This window comes from Ailuropoda melanoleuca, chromosome 16 (assembly GCF_002007445.2).
Source record: "Ailuropoda melanoleuca isolate Jingjing chromosome 16, ASM200744v2, whole genome shotgun sequence".
Taxonomy (NCBI): Eukaryota; Metazoa; Chordata; class Mammalia; order Carnivora; family Ursidae; genus Ailuropoda; species Ailuropoda melanoleuca.
This window is the reverse complement of record NC_048233.1, coordinates 80,732,631-80,755,059: the sequence shown is the minus strand read 5'-3', so window position 1 is coordinate 80,755,059 and position 22,429 is coordinate 80,732,631. Positions and strand designations below refer to the sequence as shown.

The 22,429-nt window shown below is 49.3% G+C and overlaps 1 protein-coding gene across 5 annotated transcripts in view; it reads right to left on the bottom strand.

Annotated features, from left to right (window-relative positions):
- Positions 1-16,669, bottom strand: part of CD6 (CD6 molecule) — a 38,942-nt gene extending 22,273 nt beyond the window's left edge. Inside the window, exon 1 of one of the 5 annotated variants that reach the window (XM_034644704.1) lies at positions 16,375-16,669. In XM_034644704.1, the coding sequence (XP_034500595.1) occupies positions 16,375-16,435 (61 nt within the window). In that variant the 5' untranslated portion in view covers positions 16,436-16,669. The remainder of the gene's footprint in view (positions 1-16,374) is intronic. The other 4 variants (XM_011236516.3, XM_034644703.1, XM_011236512.3 and 1 more) reach the window with 4 other exon arrangements.
- Between the last annotated feature and the right edge of the window lie 5,760 nt (positions 16,670-22,429).

Below are 22,429 nucleotides of genomic sequence, written 5' to 3'. Positions count from 1 at the left end.
ATCTGGAAGATTCTATAACAGGGTAGTAACAACAGTTACCAATAACATGACTGGTGTGTTTTTTCTCTTTGTTTTCTAAATTGTTTTCTAAATTCTGTAGCTTTTGTTTTATATAAAACTTCAGTGATGAAAATAAAAATAACAGTTTGTTTTTTAATGGCAAGATAGGGTGAAAAACTCTTTATAAATTGCTCGAGTCTTATCAATGCCACTTGCGAATGATTCCTGTGGGCTTATGTGGGTTTTTAATAGTGGTCAATTCTGTCTTCTCCTTCATAATGCTCAGACGAAGGTATTCTTACTGTCCCCATTTTACAGATGGGAAAATTTAGGGTCTAAGAGGTTGAGGAACTTTCCAGAACGACAGGGCCCGTAAGAGGCAAAGCAGCATTTGAACCCAAACAGAGGGTTTCCTGGGCTGCCTTAATTGTCAGGACATAGCAAATGCTCAACAAATCTCAGTTACCATTATTTTTAATAGAAGTCTCTATAGCTCACCTCACCTCCACCAACATTACCGGGATGGTGCCATGGCTAGACCCTCTCTGGGCTCTGCTGCAAGAAGGTGGAGGTAAGGGAGCCCCCAGGCGGCCTGCAGCCCAGAACCTGAAGCCCAGACCTCAACTCCTATCTCCCTGGAGGCATGAAGGGCATTCTCAAGGAACACAGAGGAGAGAGAGTCCGGGAAGTGACTGCAGGGGAGGGGACCTTAGGGCCAGGCCTTGATGGTCAAGGAGCGTTCCACAAGGGCAGGAGGAGTTGACCCCTATTACCAAGGATTTCCTCTGTGCCGAGTGTTTTATCGACATTGTGTACAGAACCCTTGTGACAGCCTTGTGAGAGGGTATTACCATGAAACCCATTTTCCTGACAAAGAGGCTCCAAGAAATGAAGTTATCAGCCCAAGGTCACAAAGCTGGGGCTTGACAGACCCAGAATTTAAATCCAAGCTTGTTTCCCATGCTCACACTTTCCCCTATTGCAGGCAGCCTCAGGGAGAGGAGGCAGAAGGGCATTCTGGGTAGGGACTGCAGCACGAGCAGAGGCCTGGAGACAGGACAGGAACTCGTGTGCTAAGCTGGAGTGAAATTCAAGAATAAAATTCCCCCTATCAAAATACCAACAGCATTTTGCACAGAGCTAGAACAAACAGTCCTAAAATTTGTGTGGAATCACAAAAGACCTCAAATAGCCAAGCAAACTGATGTTTACCAGAGTGGAGGTGGGTTGGGGGTATGGGGGTCATAGGGAATGGGGATTAAGAGTGCACTTATCATGATGAAAAAAAAATTAAATGAAATAAAAAAAAAAAAAAAAAAAAGAATAAAATTCCCCAGAGCTTGGCCCCCCCTGTGCAGGGGGCAGGGCTGGGTTTCTGGGTTTCAGTGGAAGCTGAAACCCTGCTGGGCCACACAGGGTTTTCCAGGGGGCCTGTCCCCACCCACTGGCTCTCAGGAGGGACTCTGGTTCGAGTCTCCGAGACCTGCCGCAGCAGCAGTTTCTGGGTGAACGAAGCTCGAGTGTGGGCACGGGATGAAAATCCCCCCAACTCCTAGGGGTGGGGCTAACACCTTTCGGAGGTGGCCTAAAGCCCCCTTAAGGCAAGGGCCCCCTGCTGTCAGGCACTCAGAGCTGCTGGAAGTCATCAGCTTCCCTGTGAGGAAGGAACCAGGGCCCTTCCCAAGCAGAAGACCTCAGGCTGGGACCAGAACATCTCGGGGTTCGGGGGATAGAGTATGATTTCAGGTCCAAGTCCGAGCCCGCATTCTTAGCTGCCAGGCCTCATGGTTGCCCCATGCTCCCCTCCACAAGCCACATGCAGGGTGCTTTTGAGGTGGCTCGAAAGTCCTTCCACATTTCTGCCTATCTTAACCTTAGCCAAGAAGTGCATTCATTCATTCCTTCATTCATTCTTCACTCTCGGCCAGGCTCCGTGCCACGCCCCACGCCATGGAGGAGGACACAGATATACTCACGGCTGATTATAGTCGGGTCTAATGGCTATCCCTGGGCAGAGCAAAGGGCTCTGGGAAAAGTAGAGGTGGGAGGGAATAACTCTGAGTCCAAAGAGCAGGGGACAATTGGAAGGGGTCTTAGAGGATGAGTAGGAATTCTCAGGGATGAGAAAGTGATGGAGAGAAAGAGCTAGCCAAGCCTTAGACAACCTGGGAGACCTAACCTGCATCTTTCCAGAGGTGAGCGGACCAGGAGGAGAGATCGCCAAGGGCAGCAGTGACCCACCACCCTCTGTACAACCCTCATTCTCCCTGCCAGGGGCCTAGCATCACAGGGCTTCCCCATCATTCTCTGCAAAGGTGCTCGAGCCCTGATTTAAATACTGCAAGACTTGTTGCTTTCTCAGCCCCTACTCCAGTGATGGTTAAGATCTCTGGTCACTGCCTCTCCCCATGGTGTCCAGCCTTTAGGCTTCAATCTGGGGTGAGTAGAGGCCTGGCTCAATGTTTGATCAGTACCAAAGTATGATGGGCGCTTGGGAAGTTTTGCAGAGGTTGGAGGTGAGTTCCCAGGCTCTGGCCACCAGCACCCACTGCTTGGGGCTGAGGGTCTGGCTTGGCCAACTGACCTCCCACCTACTCACTCCTAGCCGCAATCTGCCCTCCCAATCCATTCCTCTGGCTTGTGACTCTGTTTCCAAACTCCAGAGTCCTGGGGAGCAGAGAAGCCAAGAAGTCACCCCCATAGTGTTGGGGGCAGCACGGCAACATTGGAAGTGTGGAGCTTTGGAGTCAGACTGATGTGGGTCCCGTCTCTTCCTCTTCATACCAGGATCTGGATTTCTTAACCTCTCCGAGCTTCCATGATCCTTCTCTATGTAAATGGGGATAGTAATATCACCTTCATGGAGCAATGAAGGGATTAGCAGAGAAAGGGGCCACAAGTTTGCATGCATAATCCCTTACTGCAATTCGAAAGCCCCAGAGACCCCCAAACGAAAAGTGTTTTCAGAACTCTGTTGGTGGCAACGCCTGACCTGAACTAATGCAAGGTGTTCATAGTCTTTGTTTATTCCATATGGCGTGGAAAATCGTACATTTTGCTGCAGAAACATTAACGTATTTGATCCCAACAGCTGACCAGGCCCCGACTGTGACATTACAAAGTATACAAAAGGGCACCACGTCCCCTTTCTGAAATCCAAACATTGTCGATTCTGAATTGTCCCTGGCCCCATGGGTTCCAGAAAGAGACGGAGGACCCGATGCGGCTTTCTGTTTCTCCCCTGACGGAGTAGCTGTGCAGACCACTCCTCCAAATTTAAGGCCAGGAAAGTTGCCCTAACTTCCCTGGCCTCTTCCTCTCTCCTCACCTTTCTTAATGGAAACCCTCCTCCAAAAAGAAGCTTCTGTATAAATCAATAAGGAAAAGGCAAGCAATAGAAAAATGGGCAAAGAGCAAGGATGGGCATTTCAGGGAAGAGGAAACACACAAGACCCATAAACTTATAGAAAGTATCCAACCTCACAGTCATCGGCAAATGCAAAGTAAGGCCACAGGGAGATACTATCTTACACCCACTAAATTGTCTACAGTTAGGAAGTGCGATAAAACTGACTGTTGAGAATAGAGGTCAACAGGGATTCTGCATGTTGCTGGGGGGGAGCAAAGTCGGGACAAGCACTTTAGAAAACATTTCCGTAGTCATGCATGACCCAGAAATTCCACCCCCAAGCCACAGACACACACACAGATACACACACAGACACACACACACACACACACTGCTAGGGGTTGAATTGTGTCTCACAAAAAAAGATATGTTGGAGTCTTAACCTTAATTCCTAAGAATGTGACTTTATTTGGAGATAGGGTCTTCACAGAGGTAATCCACTTAAAATAAGGTCATTAGGGTGGGCTCTAGCCCAATGGGACTGGTGTCCTCATGAAAAGGGTGAATGTGGACACAGGCGTGGGCACAGAGGAAGAATGCCGTGTTAAGATGAAGGCAGAGACTGGAATGGAGCTTCTACAAGCCAAGGAGTGGCCAAGAATGCTAGCAAATCACCAGGAGCTAGCAGAGAGGCCCAGAACAGACGCTCCCTTACAGCCTGAGAAGGAACCAACCCTGCTGACACCCTGGTCTTCGACTTCCAGCCTCCAGAGCTCGAGACAATACATTTCTGTTGCTCACACATCAATCTGTGGTACTGAGTTAGGGTAGCTCTAGGAAACGAAGTCATGCATACTTGTAACAAAGGTTGCCTGCAAGAAGCAGGGGCTGGGGAGAGCCCATGGAAGCTTCTAGGGAATTCTGGAAGGGAGAAGAGGGGAACTCGCAAGATGCATACATGAGCCCCTCCTTCACTTCCAGATAGCCAGACTCTGAACCCCCAGGTACTGCCTGGGACCATTTCACGGCTTATGCTGACATGGCTGGACCCGAGGCCGCCCACACACGGGCAGGTGGCTGGAAAGGGTCTGTAAGGAAGCTCAGGGAGGGCGTAAAGTCCATCTAGAGTATAAGAATGGAGGAGCTGGGGCGCCTGGGTGGCACAGCGGTTAAGCGTCTGCCTTCGGCTCAGGGCGTGATCTCGGCGTTATGAGATCGAGCCCCACATCGGGCTCTTGGACTATGAGCCTGCTTCTTCCTCTCCCACTCCCCCTGCTTGTGTTCCCTCTCTCGCTGGCTGTCTCTATCTCTGTCGAATAAATAAATAAATCTTTAAAAAAAAAAAAAAAAAAAAAGAATGGAGGAGCTGGTATTTGGGTGTACCTGGTTTCCCTTAGGAGGGTTCAGGGACTTGCCCAGGGTCACACAGGAGGTGCGGGAGCCTGGAATCAAACCCTCGCCTCCCAGATCCCAGAGTCCACATGCTCACAGCCACCCTGACAAATACGGATCGTAGCCAGAGCAATGCCCATCCGCACACCCAACCCCATGCTGACGAGACTAAACACTTGCATCGCTCCGGGGACTTGCAAACTCCCTCCTTCCAGAATGAAAGGCCGAGCTGTCTGAGGGTGCTGGGTGAGATTTCTTTTCACGTGGTTGTGAGAATGTTTTTACAACAAGGATGACGAATGTGTATGGCGGGTGTGAATTTTCAGCTGGAATCGGGTGGGAGTGACAAGGAAAATGGTAGAATTGACATCAGCCAATATTAGGACCTTGGGTACGGCCCTGCCCCTTTTGAGGGCCTCAGTTTCTCTGTGCTAACATGGGCCGGCTGGGCCGGCTGGGGTCTGACTGCCAGAGTGGGAGGCAGCTGTCCGGCCTCTGACTGCTCCTGGTTTGGGGTGCTCCGCAGACTGCCCTTCCCTCCTTCACAGCACAGCCCCCTTCTGTCCCCGCTGCCCCCACCCACCTGACCCTGCCACCAGCGCATTGTTTCCCAAACCAGACAATTTAAGATTAGGTATCAAATAGTGCTGAATCCCACAGCAAGCGGATTCGTCCTTTGGCAGCCCGTCGGGGCTGGGGACTACAGGTCTGGGTGGTGCTGCTTAGCCTTGAACACCCCACACTCTGCACGAGGGGAAGGGGGGCCCAGGCGTGTGTAGCAGACTCTTTAATGCCACTGTGTTTTCAGTGTTTTGTTTATACAGACATTCTATTTACTGAAGTAATATTTGTTGGAGATGTACGATGTTGATGGAAGATTTCTAGGTTTAAATATGGAGTTGATCATAAACAAGGTTGTTAAATAATTGTATATGCATAAAGGCGAATCAGATCACATCCTTTGATACCCAAAACTCTCCGATGATTTCCCATTTCCCTTGGGTTCATTCCAAGCCCATACGTGATCGGTGTTTGCCGACACCTGCAGCCTGTCCACCTCCATCTCCTCCGCTCTCTCTCCCCCTCGGCTTTCTCCTCCAGCACGTCCATCAACCTTTCCACCTCAGGGCCTTCACGCCTGTGTTCCCTCCACCTGGAAGGTCCTTCTCCCTGCTCTCGATCTCTCGGGATTCCAGGCTAATCTCATCATTCACATGTCTGCTCAAATGCCTCCAGAGGCCTTACCGGGACCCCCATCCCACTCACTCTTGGTCTGCCTTGCTTGGCTTTATTTCCCTTGCTGCATGTACTCCTCTCTGATATGATACTGTTCTAAAACATGCTTGCTCATTTCTCTATGTTCCCCACTAGAATAGAAGCTCCTTGAAGTCTAGGGCTTTGTCGCCTATCCGCAGTGGCTGAAAATGCTGGCCAGCCTGGAGCTGGAGCTCAACAAATGAATGGCAGAAATTGTAGGTGAGGACAGAGGTGGCCCTGAGAGCAGAGACGAGTGAACCAAGCTCCAATGTCTAGGCCGGGCAAGATGGCGGCCGCCAGAGGCTCGACCTGAGGGGCTCACAAACACCTTTTGCCTCATCAGCTCCAGCCTTCCAGGCACTGAGCCAATGGGCTCCTACCCTCCGAACCAGCAAAGAAAGCCAAGTCAGCGAGTAAACTTGTAGAAGGAGTGATGGAGTCATAATGTCACCATCCAGAAGCGGTGGTGATAATAACCAGTTCAGGCCAGAATCCTGAATCATGTTACAACTGGTGGGCAAAGGTTTGAGGGGGACTAACATTTTTACACAGCCTCAAAGAATCTGCCCACAAGACACATATTAGTTACAAAGGAGAAAAGAGTCACTTTACCTAGCAGACATCACCTTAGCCAAGCAATCAGAATGAGAACACCAAGATGGGACAAGCTAACTCCAAGTGCCTCTTGATACGACGCACTGAGAAGAACAGCAAACATTTCTGCGCTGTTCCTGCCACAGGAGGCACGACTAACCATGAGGAATCGTCAAACCAACCATGACTAGAGACATTACACAGAATAACTGGACTGTTGGGGCGCCTGGGTGGCTCCGTCGGTGAAGCGTCTGCCTTTGGCTCACGTCAGGATCCCAGGGTCCTGGGATCGAGCCCCGCATCGGGCTCCTTGCTCAGTGGGGAGCCCCCTTCTCCCTCTGCTTCCCCACTCCTCACTCCCACTTATACTCTCTCTCTCAAATAAATAAATTCTTAAAAAAACATAATAGCTGGACTAGACTCTTCAAAAGGATCAATGTCATGAAAAAGAAAGAAAATCTGAGGGAATGTTCTAGCTGAAAGGAAAATTAAGCATGGCACACCAACTAGAATTTTCTTTTGCCTTAAAGGACATTATTGGAACAATTGGCAAAATCTGAAAAGGGTCTGTGGATTATTTATTCATGTTGTCTTGACGTCAACTACCCCAGTTTGACATGTGTATTGTGGTTGGATGAGAGAATGTCCTTTAAAAAAAAGAAAAAAGACAGACTGAAGTATTTAGGAGAAAGGGACCTTATGTCTGCAACCTACTGTCAAACGATTTAGGCCAAAAGGAAGAGATAGACCAAAAAATGGGTAGGCTGAGAAAATGTAAAGCGATTGTGGTAAAATGTTAACAGTTGGGGAATCTGAGTGAAGAGCATATGGAACTTGCAACTACTCAGCCAGCCTGAAATTCTGTTGAAATAAAATGTTGGGGAGAAAAGAAAAACCTGAGAGAAAAAGAAGGCAGAGGCTGAGGACAGGGCAACCATTGAGGTGTGCAGGCAGAGTGGGTGCAGGAAGCCAGCTCCTCACCTCGCCAAGCTGACATCTCAGAGCCCGGGTCACCTGTGCTCAGCTCAGACCACGGCAGACCACAGCCGCATGTGCGAGAACACAGGACCCCCACTACTGCCCTGCCCAGCGGGCTGCCCACCCCGGCACCGGCTCCGTGACCTTGGGCACGTCACCCCCCACACTGCACCTTGGTTTTCTCCTCTAACAAACAGGAGCAGATGACTGGCAGCCCTCTGGGATTTCTTCCAGCCCAGATGCTGTCATGATATTTCTAGAATCCTATCTGGAGAGCATGGCACATTTCTCCAAGGAGCTTAATTCATTTGGAGAGGGCCTTTACTTCAGTTTAGCTCATGAAAGGAGGGGAAAGTGAATCTCCCTGAGCAGAGTGGGGGATGGACCACCACCCTGTCCAGGGCATGGTTTCCCACCTCTGCCCCCGGCCCAGCCCAGCTCCCACGTACTCCTCCCAGGCAAGGTGAACACCCTACCAAAATTTATACTAAAGCACAGATAAAATAGATAAAATCCTTCTCCTAAGTCCCGCTCGGCCATGATGGAGTAGTTGGGGGAGGCCGGGAAATATAGGGTGGACCTCCTAATGCCCCACCACCCCTAACACAGGTGGAGGCCCAGGAGAAAGCAAGGGGATCACTTTCCCATTATGGGAGCCCAGTCTGTGTCTCCCCAGGGCCCTGCGGCTTCTCCCTCAGCCTCTCTGTGCTGCCTCTCTACTGAGGCTTGCCTCTTGGAGGCTCCCTTGGCAGCCATTTTCTGGCAGAAGGCAGTCAGGCCACAAGAATCTACAAAATGGTGGGCGGAAATTGGGGCTTCCCTCTCTTCTTTCTCTGCTGCCCCTGTGAGCTCCCGTGGCCCCAGGCCCAGCAGCAGTTACGGCCGTGGGGCTCTTCAGCACCCCCAGGGAGCCCCAGATTTCCCCAAGTACTTCATAGCCAACATCTCATGGAGACTCATCCCAGACCTGGGTTCTGGAGGTTACCATCAACCCTGCTTTACAGCCAGGGAAACTGAGGCTCAGAGTGGATATTCATGCAGGAAGTGACTTCTGACTCACAAGTAGCTTCAAGGTTTTGGTTTTTTTTACCCAGTTTCCACGACAGCCTAGCTGACAGTGGGTAAGATGAAGTCTCCAGGGAATCAGGAAACCTTTCCTGAGAAATCTTGAGATGAATGGGGTCTGTGGCCCAAACCCTGCCTATTTTCCAGGGCTGGGAAAGAACATGGATTAGGAGTCATAAGCTTAAGTTAATGATCTACCAGCTGTGCGCCTATTAGCTGTGTGATCTAGAGTCCCTTCACCTCTCTGAGCCTCAGCGACTTCACCGCTAAAATGGAGGTAATAACTCACATGTAGTAGGGCTGCAGTGAGAAGACAGACTTATGAACTTACAGTGTGGCCCGGGAGGCCGGTACCCCTTTGATTGCCCAGCTATCCTTGGCCAGCCAACCTCTTGAAATACACGGTTTATGTGTGTAATTTCTGTGTGCCAGTCACTGCGCTCATCGAATCCTCCTCTCACAGCAGAACGGGTGAGTCAGGAGGAAGAAAACAGGACCTACAGGTCCAGCAGGGCCTGCTGGTCAGCCCCTCCCTGCCGCCAGCCCCTTTGCATTTTTGCCTTGCCGGTCTGACCTCCAGGCTTCTGCCCAAATCAGTCCTTCCACCTGGAATGCTCCCCCCACTTTAACTTTTTATCTTGAAATCACAGACTCACAAGAAGTTGCAAAACAGCACAGAGAAGGCCCATGCAGCTATTGCCCAGCTTCCCCAATAATGACATATTCGGTAACTAACTAGAGTAAATTACCAAAACCAGGAAGTTCACATTGATGTAACACAACTAATCCATATACATTTTACTCAGACCGCAGCAGTTTTTGCATGCACTCATTTTTAAAAATGTCTTTGTGCCATCCTTCTCTGTCTGTCTAGGCCCCTGAGACATCCGTGTTCCTCCGTCAGGGAAGCCGCCCTATGTCTCCAGGAGGCCGGAGCTTTCCCTCCTCGGACTCCCAGCTCCTGGAGGCAGTGTAGCCCGGTGATGGAGGATGCGGGTTTTGAAGACCTATAGACCTGGATTTAAACTCCGCATCAGCCACCAGCCTGGGACAAAATACATAATTTTCTGAGCCCTGTTGACCCACCTGTAAAATGGGGAGATTGCCCCAATGTCAGGGCGGGGCGGAAGCAGCTTAGCTGCTGCTCAGAGAACGGTAAGTCCCCTGCAGTGGGTGGTGGTTATGGCTGTCATCGGAATGCACCTGTCATCACACCTATCCCAGGTTGACCTTTGTGTTTTTTTATCATCTGCCCCACAACACTTCAAGTGTTCAAGGGCAAACCTTCATATCTCACATCGCACTGTCCTACAGGGCCTGGCACACAGCAGGTGCTCAATAAATGGAACTAGATGGAGCTTCCTGCCAAGCAGGCTTTCCCTAGGCTCATGGCACCTCTCTAGCTTCACCCTCATTCATTTCTGGCCCAGGTAGGCAGGTAAGTGCACAGCAGACCCCGCGAGGGCTGGGCCTTGGTGAGAGCAGCCCCATTTGACCCCATTTGTCCCTGAGAAGGCTTCCAGGGAACCCCGGACCTTCAGAGGTCCCTCTGGCTGCAAGGGGAGGTGTCGTAGCCAGGGAAGATGCCTCGTATTTGTGTGGAGCCCCAAAGGCAGCCAGCTGGGAGACAAGCCAGGCCACTCTTCCCTAGGAAAGAGTCAGAGCTACTAGTCGGGACACCTAAGCTGAAGTCCTGGCACTTACTAGCTACAGACTTTGGGCCAATCTCTCAGCTTCAATAACCCCTGCTTTCCTCATCTATACATGGGGTTGTCATGTGGGTAAATGAGCTCGCTGTGTAAACTGCGTGTTAACCACTAAATCCTGTATTCACATATACAAGATCTTTTTCCTTGCTCTGTAACATTTATAAGCTAACATTCTAAAGCACTGCTATGTTCAGGCACTTTCCTTTCCCATGCATTATCTAAATTAACTTCCATCCTGTGGTGAGGGGCAGAGGGAGAGGGAGAAGCAGACTCCGCACTGAACAGGGAGCCCCACACAGGGCTCGATCCCAGGATCCTGAGATCATGACCTGAGCTGAAGGCAGACACTTAACCGACTGAGCCGCCCAGGGGCCCCCCGGGCTGGTTTCTAACAACTGGACCTCCACTGCCCCGCTCTACAAACAGTAAAAGCCTTGAGGCACAGACATAGAGTACAAGGATTTTTCAGCTGGGTCTTTAGTGTTCAATTTGCTCATTTTTCCAGTGAAGGAACTAGGGACAGAGAAAGGAATGAGCCTGCCCAAGATGACCCAGCAATCGAGAGAGCCAGAGTGAGTTCTAAGAATCCACCCCCACTTTGCCCCTCCTTCAGGTTCCTTCTCCCGGTGGCTCAATTCCCAGCTAAATTGTGCGTCATGAATCTGGGCACCATCCCCGATTTCAAGGCTCACCAGGAATCCAGGGGCTGTCCAGGGGGCCTGGGGACAGCCTGATATGTGGCCTTCGTGTCCAGGGTGTCCCCTGGGAAGGTGAACAGAAGGTTTCCCCAGGCTGTGTCCGGTAAGGGGAACAGGTTATCCATCCTCATTGTCCTTTCTCTGGATCAGTGCTTCCAAAGAATGAGGCACATATCCAAAGGTTTGAAAATTGGTTTAGGTGGTCACTGACATGGTCTTACATTAGCTAAGTGAAGGAAATTTCCCTTTCTGCCTTTCTGATGACTTGGAGGAGAAAATCTCCCAGGGCGCTTGTCCTTACTGCCTGACATCTAGAAACCCTCCCTTTGAGCAAAGGGAAAGCAGCCACACGTCTGTTTTCAGTAACATTGTTTTGTTTCCATGATGTTTACTTTCACCATTACTACGATTAAGGTGATTTACAATGGCTCTATCTTTAAGGAAGCAACATAAAGGTTTTTCTAAAAATGAAAGTATTTATACTTTAAAACATCATATTGAGAGTATTAAGTAGATTGTCAGCTAGATGGCAGCTTTCTCAAACACTGGGAAGGGGCAGGAACGAGGGCTCCCAGGAAGTGCTGCCTGAGTAACTCCAGTGGCCCTGGCCCAAGTGGCCAGGGGGTGGGGGGTGGGGTGGGGTGGGAGCAGTGCCGAGGGTGGGCTGGAGGGTCTGGAGGACACAGTGAGTAGAGAGGAGGTGGGCCTGGGGATTCTAGGCCCACCAGGGTCTGCTCAGGGCAGGGCTGGGCATCAGTACGGGTGGTGGTTGGTGGTTTCATGGCTGTCGAGCCGGCGTGGTCTTTTTCTCCAATGCCCTGTCCCAAAGCCTCAGTTGGGACCACCTGCTTAATCCCTCCCTGCCCCCAGGAAGACAGCTGATTCTTCAGCCTTGGAATCAACAGCTGGGGGCCCAATTTAATTCCCGAACCTTCCTATCAGAAAGTGAGGCTAGCTCAGAATGGGCCTCGATAAATACAGACCAAATGAGGGAGTCTGTGGACAGTGTTTCTTACTCATTCTAGAACTGTCTGTAATAATCCACGTTATCCTGGGAGCTGCCTGGTGCCACATCACCACTGTGGTGGCCGCCAAGCTAATGCCCCCACCAGTCATTGACCTGTGATCAGAGAGCCAGACGGAGCCGGGATAAATATACAAATGCGGGTCATACATTATTTATACATCTGCCGGTTGCAGTCTTGCCAGCAGGGAAAGAAGAGAATCGGAAACACATTTGTTTCATTTGATCCAATCAAGTGCTGAAGCCCCCTGGGTTGAGACAGGGGTGACCTTGAGAATTGTTTGTAGAACTTGGGTCTTGAGGTCATTTATGGGTCGAGGGACCCGCTGGAGCAGAGGGCAGAGGCTATCCAAAAGCACACGGCGCACCCATCGGCAGCACAGGACAATCATATCTTACATTTCGGCAAAACAATAAAAGAGCCGACCTCATTTCAGTCACTAAGACAGAGACACTCCCCTCTACGGGGTATCATCCAAGTTACCTGCTTTGGGACAATCCTTCTCTCCTAGGTAAATGGCTTTGAAGCCCCAGAAGATTCGAATTTTAAAAAGGAAGATGGTGGAAGCACATGAAAACCCAAAGCAATGATACATTTATGCTAAGTGTCAGTCGGATCAATTGCTGTGTGTTGATGCATAAAGGCCTGGATCTGTGATGTTCTAAGAACACTTGGCTGCTAGCATGGCTCACGTGTGTGACCAAGTAATCGACTTCAGTTGAAATTTTAAGTGAAAAATTTCAGAGAATTTGGCAATGTCTGTAAACATTATTAGAATATTTAAGAGAACTTAATTTTCACCCTGTTTAAATGTTTGTTTTTTTAGAGTGGAGAGTATTCTCTGAAATCCTTGGAAAAGGCTTGTTTCTTGGAGGTATTTGAAGCATTTATAAGAGAACCAAATTCATTAAATTTGTAGAAGCCGTTTAGATCATCTGAGGCACTGCTAGAAACAACGCAAGCCACATAGGTCATTTACAATTTTCTAGCGGCCACGTTTTTTTACAAGTTGAAAAGGAATAGACAAACTTTATTATAATAATAAAATCTATTAACTCAACCTATGCAAAATATCGTTTCAACATGTAATTCATAAACAAATTATTAATGAGATACTTTGTGTTCTTTTTCTGAACCCATCTTCAAAATTTGCTCTGTATGTTACCTTTCCAACACTTGTCCACTCAAACTACCAGGTTTCAAATGCGTATTTCGGTCGTTGCTGTCTGGGCTATCACAGATTCAAGGGCACTTAATTAAAAGCTGCATTTGTGAGTGGTATTTATTATTTAAGAAAGCTTACTGCGTTCGACCTGGTCTGATGAAATATTAATCAAAGGATCCCCGAGAGTCACTGTTAAAAATTCCTGGACTTATAAAAAAAATAAGTTTCGGATATTGAATTTACAAGAGAAGCAAAAAACACCCAGATTTTTAGAAATTGGCTCATTTAAGAAACTTTTTTTTAGAGCAGCCACAAATGGCCTTTCTGGTGCCCAACGGCAGCCCCCAGACCTCACTGACCACGGTCCAGATGGAATTCAAGTCACCGACCTCGGCAAAGCACTTGGGGGAAAGGTCTGGTTATTTGTTACTATTTTGTACACAGAATGTCAGATCTGACCGAGCCCTTAGGGGTTTTCTGCCCAAAGCGCCCCATTTCACTGGTGCAAAACCAGATCAGAGAAGCACGCATGGTGAATTAGAGGCTGCGCCCAGGCAATACCCCGGTCTCCTGACCCCACCTTGTCCTCCTCAACCAAGGGCTTCAAGTTCATTCTCTCTGCCTCTTTGTCCCCAGTTGGCTGATCAGGAAACTGAAGCACAAAACTGGAGGGTAAGGGGACGAACTGATCCTGGACCCAGGCCTCCAGGGAGCACTAGCAGAATTGGAAAGTGTGGTCCCCGCTCTGGTCATTCAACAGCACACACCCGGGCCCAAGGAGAGAACAGCCCAGAATCAAGGCCGGGCTGGCCAGAGAAATAGCTGAGTGAGGCCCAAGATGGAGCTTGGTGCTGGGATTGCAAAGGAGAGCAGGCGAGGGGAGGCCGTGGCCGGGCCTGCCAGGGCCCAGGAGGGCCAGCCTCCACCCGCCTGTGACCCCAGGGCACAGCCTGATGACCCTCGCAGCTCTCGGGGAACTCCCTCATGGGCTTCAGTCTCCTAGCTCCCTTTCCTCCCTCTTCTCTGTTGTTTTTCTTTCTTTCCTTTTCTTTCTCTCCTGGGAGGCCCTCACTTCCTTTCCCCACCCTGCTCTGCCCAACACACCAGTTTCACCAAGGAGAACCCCACAAGCAGATCTGGGTCCATTTTGCCTGCCTCGGGCTGGGTTCTGCCCGGGTCGGGGCCTGCCGGACCTGGGTGGAGGGGAAGGACCGCTCTGCAGGCCGGGGGAACGGCCGCCCCACATCGGGTTGCTCAGGCCTTCCCCAGCCCACTCCCGGGGCTTTCGAGCAGTTTTCTCTGCCTGCAATGCCCTCGCTGCCAGGCCGTACTTCTCATCAGGAGGACATGCACCGCCAGGAACCCTTCGAGGCTTTTAGGAAGCAGCATTTAGTGCTATGAAATCTCACAGCAGGGAAGCTAGTCCCTGCTCCGGGGGCTCTCAGTCCCCCTGGAAAGTCAAGAAGAGAATGCCAGTTTGGGGGCAGGGTGTCTGTATCACCATCCCGCCTCTCCCCTTCAACAGAGAGCGCAGCTGCGGGCTTCAGGCTCCAGGGTCTTCACCTCCTTTTAACTTTTTGCTAGCATGTGATAGAAATTGGTTTCCATCCCCATTTATTTTTATGTTTACCTTCACCTTTCATGTATGACACATGCTGTCAGTTTTCCACTTACAATAGTGACATAAGGTTTCCTTTCAAAACTAAACTAGTCTTAGTAACAAGTGGGGCCCTTGACTATAAATGCAGTTTCAGGAACATGAAGTAAATACCTGTACTGAGAGGAGTGGGCCATGCGGGAGTGTCAGGAGGGGACGAAAAGGACTCGGGTGGAGGGACTTTGACTCCAGGAGCCCCTTCATCTCACCCTCCTGAGCTCTGCTGGGGCCCTGGGTTTCCACCCGCTGTCAGGCACCACTCAAGGCCAGGTCCCCGGGGCCCCGGGGCCGGCCAGCAGACATCTCTGTCCCAGACTTCATTCCAAGCCGAGGCTGGCGGCTGGGCCTCATGGAAAAGGACAGAGGATAGCGGTGATGGAGATGGCGAAGGACGGATGCCCCTCTGACCATCTGTCTGTCTTAGCTCAGGGGCAGAAGGTGGCCGAGCTCCAGGTGCTCTTGGCAGAGCGGGAGAAGCTAGGCCGCTCCACACGGAGCCGAAGGCGCACCCATTCCCGCTCCCAGAGTTACATGGCTTTCCCTGAACCAGGGTGGGGTCAGGCGCATGTACCTCTAGATAGAGGCAGAGAGAAGAGCTGCCCCCACCCCAAAACACTCCCCAGTTCTCCTAGTTGGCTTGGATGCCCCTCCCGATGGGACCTCTCTCTCTTTCTGAAAACAAAGTGAAACAAAGCACTTGATATTGCCACTGCCAGGGGCCCGGACTCCCTGGCCCAGAATTCTGTTTCCATGCATCTCCCCATCCCCGAAACGTGAGGTCCCAACAGTTCCTGCCGGCTTCCACCCCGCGTGCAGCAGAGGCCAACAGCATCCGAAGGGCACAGCCGGCCCCCAAACTTTCTGGCCACCTGATGCCCCAGCCCAGGTCTCGAAGGGCCTTGGCACCCAGGGGGAGCTCAGGATGGGGGGAAGAGCTTGCCCATTCATTTGTGCCCCCAATTACCCCTACTGGCTGCACTGGAACCAACGGCTAGCCTCAACGCCCATTGGCTTCCCCGAGTTCTGTTTCTGGACAGTTCTACCATGAACGGTAGAAGCCTAGTGAGTCCAGAGCCTCAGCTTCGGGGTTGAGAATACAATCGCCAGTGGTCCTACCTTTCTGAAAGGCAGTCTGCTCCCCACTGAGAGTTGCCAAGAAATAGGGCTGGGGAGTTCCCGAACCTATGGTGGGAGGCGTCTCCCTCCTCAGACCCTGGGAGCCTGCTGAGGAGACACCACACCTGCTGCCCACATCATCTCATGCCCAGGAGTCTTCTAGCACCATCCAAGCATAGCCCCGGCCCTTCCAGGGAGTTCCTGGACCCTTTCCAGGTCCCAGTCGCCATTACCAGAGCTGGGGCCTCCTGGGACAGTCTTGCCTAGAAGGCTCTAGAAAGGTGAGTGAGAAAATGACCAGCAAGGGGGCCAAGAGGCCAGGACCCGGGTCCTCCAGCACGAGTGGCAGGAGGTGGAAAGCGGTCCTACCTGAGAGGGCTGCTGTCAGCAATCCGACGATCGCAGAGAAGAGCCACATGTTTGGTGTCATCTCTGACCGTTATGAGTGTCCGCCAGCGGGAAGGGCCATCCTGGGGCCAGGAGGGGGACGTGGCTGCTATGTGCTCCTCGCGCCCGCTCGGACCTTTGCTGGTCCTGCTTATAACTTTCTCTCTGTGAGAAAGAGAGCGCTCCTTTGCACGCATGCGACCAAACCCAGCCTGCGAGTGTCTCTCACGCCTCTGTGCTTTACTTGTGGTTTGGTCTCCAGGAAGCCAGGCTGGTATCACAGGGGCTGAGACAGAGAGCCCAGCTGCCTCTGCTGGGAGCCCACCCAGCCTGACTGAACCCCAAAAGTCACAGAGTAGGACATACACACACACACATACACACTTCCTCCAGGTGTCTCCTAAGGAAAAGGGAAGTGAGGGCCTGCTTCCTTTCTGGAGACCTGATTCATAGGAGATGCCCAATCAGTACGTGTAGGAAGAGTGGACGCGTGACCCAGTTCACGGAGACCCAGCTCTTCTGCGATCAAATCCCAAGACTTACTTTGTTCTTGGGTGTATTGATGGCTGGGAAGGAGAGTGTGGTTTGCACTTTTGAGAGAAGAAAGCCTCAGATCCCCTTCAGAGAATTATAAGTGGAGAAAGGCCTGAGAGATGGTTTGTCCCCCGTCTCCTTACAGGCTAGGGATGTCCCCTGAGATGGCACAGGAAGCTACAGGACCCCCACGTTCAGGCACGGGGCTGGGTGTTCATTCCTCAGGGAGAGTCAGGCATGGGAGCTGGTCCAGCAAGGATAAGCAGGATTTCAATAGGCAGAGATGGTGGAAGGCCTCTGGAAGGGCCAGAAAGAACAGCAGGAGCAAAAGGCCAGGGCTGCTTGGGAAACGCTGAGTTGTTCAGCTGGTCTGCAGTGGACCCTGTGCGGGTTTTTACTTTTTAAAGGAGGCAGGGACCTAGTGTGGGTTTTTATTTTTTAAAGATTTTGTTTATTTATTTTAGAGGGGGGTGGGGAAAAGCATGAGTGGGGGGAGGGGCAGAAGGAGAGGGAGAGAATTCCAAACAGACTCTGCACTGAGCCCAGAGCCCGAGTCAGAGGGCCATCTCACAACCCTGAGATTATGACCTGAGCTGAAACCAAGAGTCGGACGCTCAAGAGACTGAGCCACCCAGGCGCCCGTGTGTTTAACTCACCACTGCACTCCCTGTGGGGCACACCGTAGATGCCGAATGAATGTTGTTGAGTGAATGAAGGAACAAAAAACTTTATTTGGTTGTGTAAGCAGAATCCTCGAAGACATTGAGTCCAGAGGAGACTGGTTCCGTCCTGGCCCTTCCCCATATGACCTCATCTCAGATTTACCTGTCCTGGCCTGACACTTCCTTCCTCCCTGTTTGACTTCATTTCCCCATCTGTGGAATGGGGAGGATTTCTCCACTGTGTCCAGCCCAAGGGGGCTTCTGACGTTGCCCCTCTGGGAGCCAAAGAGAGTCAGGCGCCTCCACCGTAAACCCTGCCCAGACCCATAGGGTGGACCTGACTCCGGCACCGGCGGAGGCTGCCCTCTTGTGGAAGGTCCCTGGTAGCACAGGCAGCAGATGGGGGCCTCCCTCCCCTGGGTTCAATTCTGTTCAACTGACACTTAAGAAGGCTTTGGTGTGGGGAACTCTGGAATGGGCTCTGTGGAAGGCGAAGACAGGAAACCATATCCCTGCCCTCAAGGAGCACGGAGCTCCCAAACTACAGGCCAGGGTAGGATGAACACAAGGAGAGCATCATCCTAAGAGAAACGCAGCTGAACGGGCTGCCAAGGTTGGCTAGATTTCCATTTCCGATAACATGATAAACAGCAGAGACTGTAAGTTCTCCTGATACAAAACACACACAAAAAGGGGGGGGGGATAAAAATATTTGGAAAAATCTTTAGAAATGCCAAGTTGAGGTGGCAAGAAAGTGAGGATGATTATCAGAGCCCAAAATGACAAGAAAGGGCAAATCCAAAGGGATCATTGAGAGCAGAAGCAGAGGTTGCCCTGAGGTACCTGCTGATCCCAGGAGGCCAAGAACTTCAGTTTAATGGGACAAAACCTAGAGCCTGAGCAAATGAGAAATAAAATCAGAAACCACCCCCCTGGGGCGCCTGGGTGGCACAGCGGTTGAGCGTCTGCCTTCGGCTCAGGGCGTGATCCCGGCGTTACGGGATCGAGCCTCACGTCAGGGTCCTCCGCTATGAGCCTGCTTCTTCCTCTCCCACTCCCCCTGCTTGTGTTCCCTCTCTCGCTGGCTGTCTCTATCTCTGTCGAATAAATAAATTTTAAAAATCTTTAAAAAAAAAGAAAGAAAGAAAGAAACCACCCCCCTACAGCAAAACAAGGAAAAAACAACACTCACAGTGAATGAACTAAGAAAGAAAAGACCTCTCAAAGGGATCTGACAGTGTGCTTGGCTCAGCACTGACTCTGAGTGGAAGAAAAAGAAATGCTAACCCTAAATGCTCTTAACCACAAGTCCACTTGCAAATGGGTCCGAGAGGGAATTCCCACTACCTGTGAGGCTAAAACACCACCACTGCAAACAAGCAAAGAACAACAGGAGAATTTAAAGCAGATAGTTGTTCCCGGGGCACTTTGTAGAAGCAAATCCAAAAATCCTCTCTGAAGTAAAGTAACTCATCTTAAACTTAAGCCTCAAAGAATTCCCACAGAAAAGTTCCTGGGAAAGTCAGCTCACATGCAAAGAAAGAAGGAAAGAAAGAAAGAAAGAAAGAAAGAAAGAAAGAAAGAAAGAAAGACAGACTAAAACACAGGACCCAAGTGTATTCATCAGGGTTTTCCAGAGAAAGAGAATTAATGGAATGTGTATAAGATTTTTTTAAAAAGATTTATTTATTTTAGAGAGAGAGAGAAAGTGGGGGAGGGATAGGGGGAGAGAATCTTCAAGCAGACTCCCCACTGTGCATGGAGTCCGATGTGGGGCTTGATCCCACGACCCATGAGATCATGACCTGAGCCAAAACCAAGAGTTGGATGCTCAACCAAATGAGCCACCCAGGAGCCCTTATATGAAAAAAATAAAGTAAGGAATTGTCTCAAGTGATTTTGGAAACAAAGTCCTAAGATCTCAGTCGGCAAGCTGGAAACTCAGGAGAGCTGGGAGTATCATTTCAGTACAGGTCCAAAGGCCCAAGAACCAGGAAAGCCAATGATGTAAGTTTCAGTCAGAGCCTGAGTCAAAAGGTAGGGGGAAGACTGGTGTCCTAACCTGAGCACAGGCAGAGAGAGACAATTCTTTCTTACTGCTTCTTATTCTATCCAGGCCTTCAATGCACAAAACCCATCCACAGTGGGGAGGGCAATCTGCTTTACCCAGCCTATTGACTCAAGGCTAGTCTCATCTAGAAACACCCTCACAAACACACCCAGAATAATGTTTAACCAGATATCTGGGAACCCTATGGATCAATCAAGCTGACACATAAAAGTAACCATCACAAGGCACTGTAAGTGAGAATTGCACAAAGCAGTAAGCAACAGACCCAGGCCTTCAAACACTTTAGCTATGGGACTTACGGTACACATAATATAAAACAAGGATGTCTCATATGCTTAAAAAAATAGAGTTGGTAATGGAGACTGTAGATAAGGAGTAAGGGACTATAGATAAGGAACTAAGTGACCAGGAAGATTTGAAATAAAAATAGTACTTCTATAAATGAAAAATACAATTTTCAAAACTAGCAATCTAATGGACAGATTAAGCAGCAGATTAACATAGCAAAAGAGAACACTAGTGAGCTGGACAGTAGGTCTGGAGAACTTACCCAGAATGCTGCACAGACAAAGACATCTCCAAGGGAAGACTATGAAACAGAAGTTAAGAGACAGAGGATGGAACGAGTTGAATAGGTCAAATCCAGAATTGATGAAATACATAGCCCTCAGATTCCAGAAGCTTCCCCAACCCCCTCCTGTTAAATAAAAAGAAACCTCTCTTGATAAAACTGAGCGGGGGGGAGAAATAACAATAAAGAGAATAACAATGTTTTCATGCACACATCAATCAATAGATCTACACTAATCAGTTGTGGTAACAAAATTGCTACTTCCTAGAAAGACCAACTACAAAGTAGACTTACGGCTAACTTTTTCATGTTACCAATAGAAGCTGGAAGACAATGGAAAACCATCTCAAAGTGCTAAGAAAATAACAGTCAACCTTGAACATGTTCCAAGAATGAGATTGAACAATCTACAGAAAGGGAGAATAGATTTGCAAATCATATGTCTGATGAGGGGTTAATATCCATAATATGTAAAGAACTCATACAATTCAATAGCAAAAAAAAGTTTTGATTAAAAAATGGGCAGAGGATTTGAAAAGACATTTTTTCCAAAGAAGACATACAGATGGCCAACAGGCATAGGAAAAGATGCCCAACATCACTAATCATCAGGAAGACGCAAATTAAAACCACAACGGGGTATTACCTCATACCTGTCAGAATGGCTATTATCAAAAGGACAAAATATAACAAATGCTGGCAAGGACGTAGAGAAAAGGGAATCCTTGTACACTGTTGCTGGGAATGGAAATTGGTGCAGCCGCTATGGAAAGCAGTGTGGAGTTTCTTCAAATAATTACAAAGAGAAATGCCATATGGTCTGGCAATTCCATTTTGGAGTATTTATCTGAAGAAAAGGAAAACACTAACTCAAAAAGATATATACGGCTCCATATTCTTTGCAGCCTTATTTACCAAAGCAAAGATACGGAAACACCTAAATGTCCATCTATGGAGGAACAGATAAAGAAATTGTGGTAGACATGTGCAATGGGTTATTACTCGTCCATAAAAAAGAATGAGATCTTGCCATTTGCAACAACATGGATGGGCCTAGAGGGTGTTATGCTAAGTGAGATGAGTCAGACAGAGAAAGACAAATACTATATGATCTCACTGATATGTGGAATCGAAAAGCCAAAACAAACAAAACAAAACTTGAGGATATGGAGAACAGAGCAGTGGCTGCTGGGTTGGGGGAGGCAGGGGTGGGCAAACTGCATGAAGGGGGTCGGGAGGTATAGACTCCAGCTGAGAAATGCACAGGTCATAGGGATGTAGTGTGCAGCAGGGTGACCCAGGTCAAGGTCACGTGGCGCAGACATGAAGGTTGCCAGGAGGGTGGAGCTTGGACGTTCTCATCACAAGGAAAATAAAAACATTTTGTAACTTGTTACAATGTGAATGGTGGCTCGCTTCCTGTGGTGATCCCTTTGCACAGCATCTGAGTGTCAGATCATTAGCGTGTGTACCTGAAACGAACATGATGCGTATCAGTTACACCTCAATCAAAACACACACACACACACACACAACCAGAATGGCTTTGTTATAGACTTGGAAAAAAAAAAAAAGAATGAGGTTGTAGAGAACAATTCGCAGATAAAAATGGAGAGCATTTACAACCAGCAGACCCTCACCTAAGGAAATTTTAAAGGATGTTCTTCAGGAACAAGGAAAATAATCCCAGAAGGGAAGTATAAGATTCAAGTAGGAATGGTGAGCAAAGAAATATGTCATCATGGAGGTGAATTAAATAAGCAATGATTACAATAATGTCTAATTTGTGGGGCTAGAAAAAAAAAAACAAGATAAAAATAAGGAACCAGAAGATGATGACACGAATTACTAAGGAGTGAGCAGAGTTGGAAAGATCTATTATTTGTCAGAAGCATAAAACGTTGACTAGCTTCTGACTTTGATCAATTAAATGTGTATGATAAACCAGCGGAACAATCAAATGGAATGGGTTGAAGAGCCATGAGAAGGGACACCTAGGTGGCTCAGTCCATTAAGCATCTGCTTTCGGCTCAGGTCATGATCTCAGGGTTCTGGGATCGAGCCTCGCAACGGGCTCCTTGCTCAGTGGGGAGCCTGCTCCTCCCTCTACCTCTCTCTCTCTGGCAAATAAATAAAATCTTAAAAAAAAAAAAAGCCACAAGTCAGGACAGGAAAGGAAAAGAAATGAAGGACAAACAG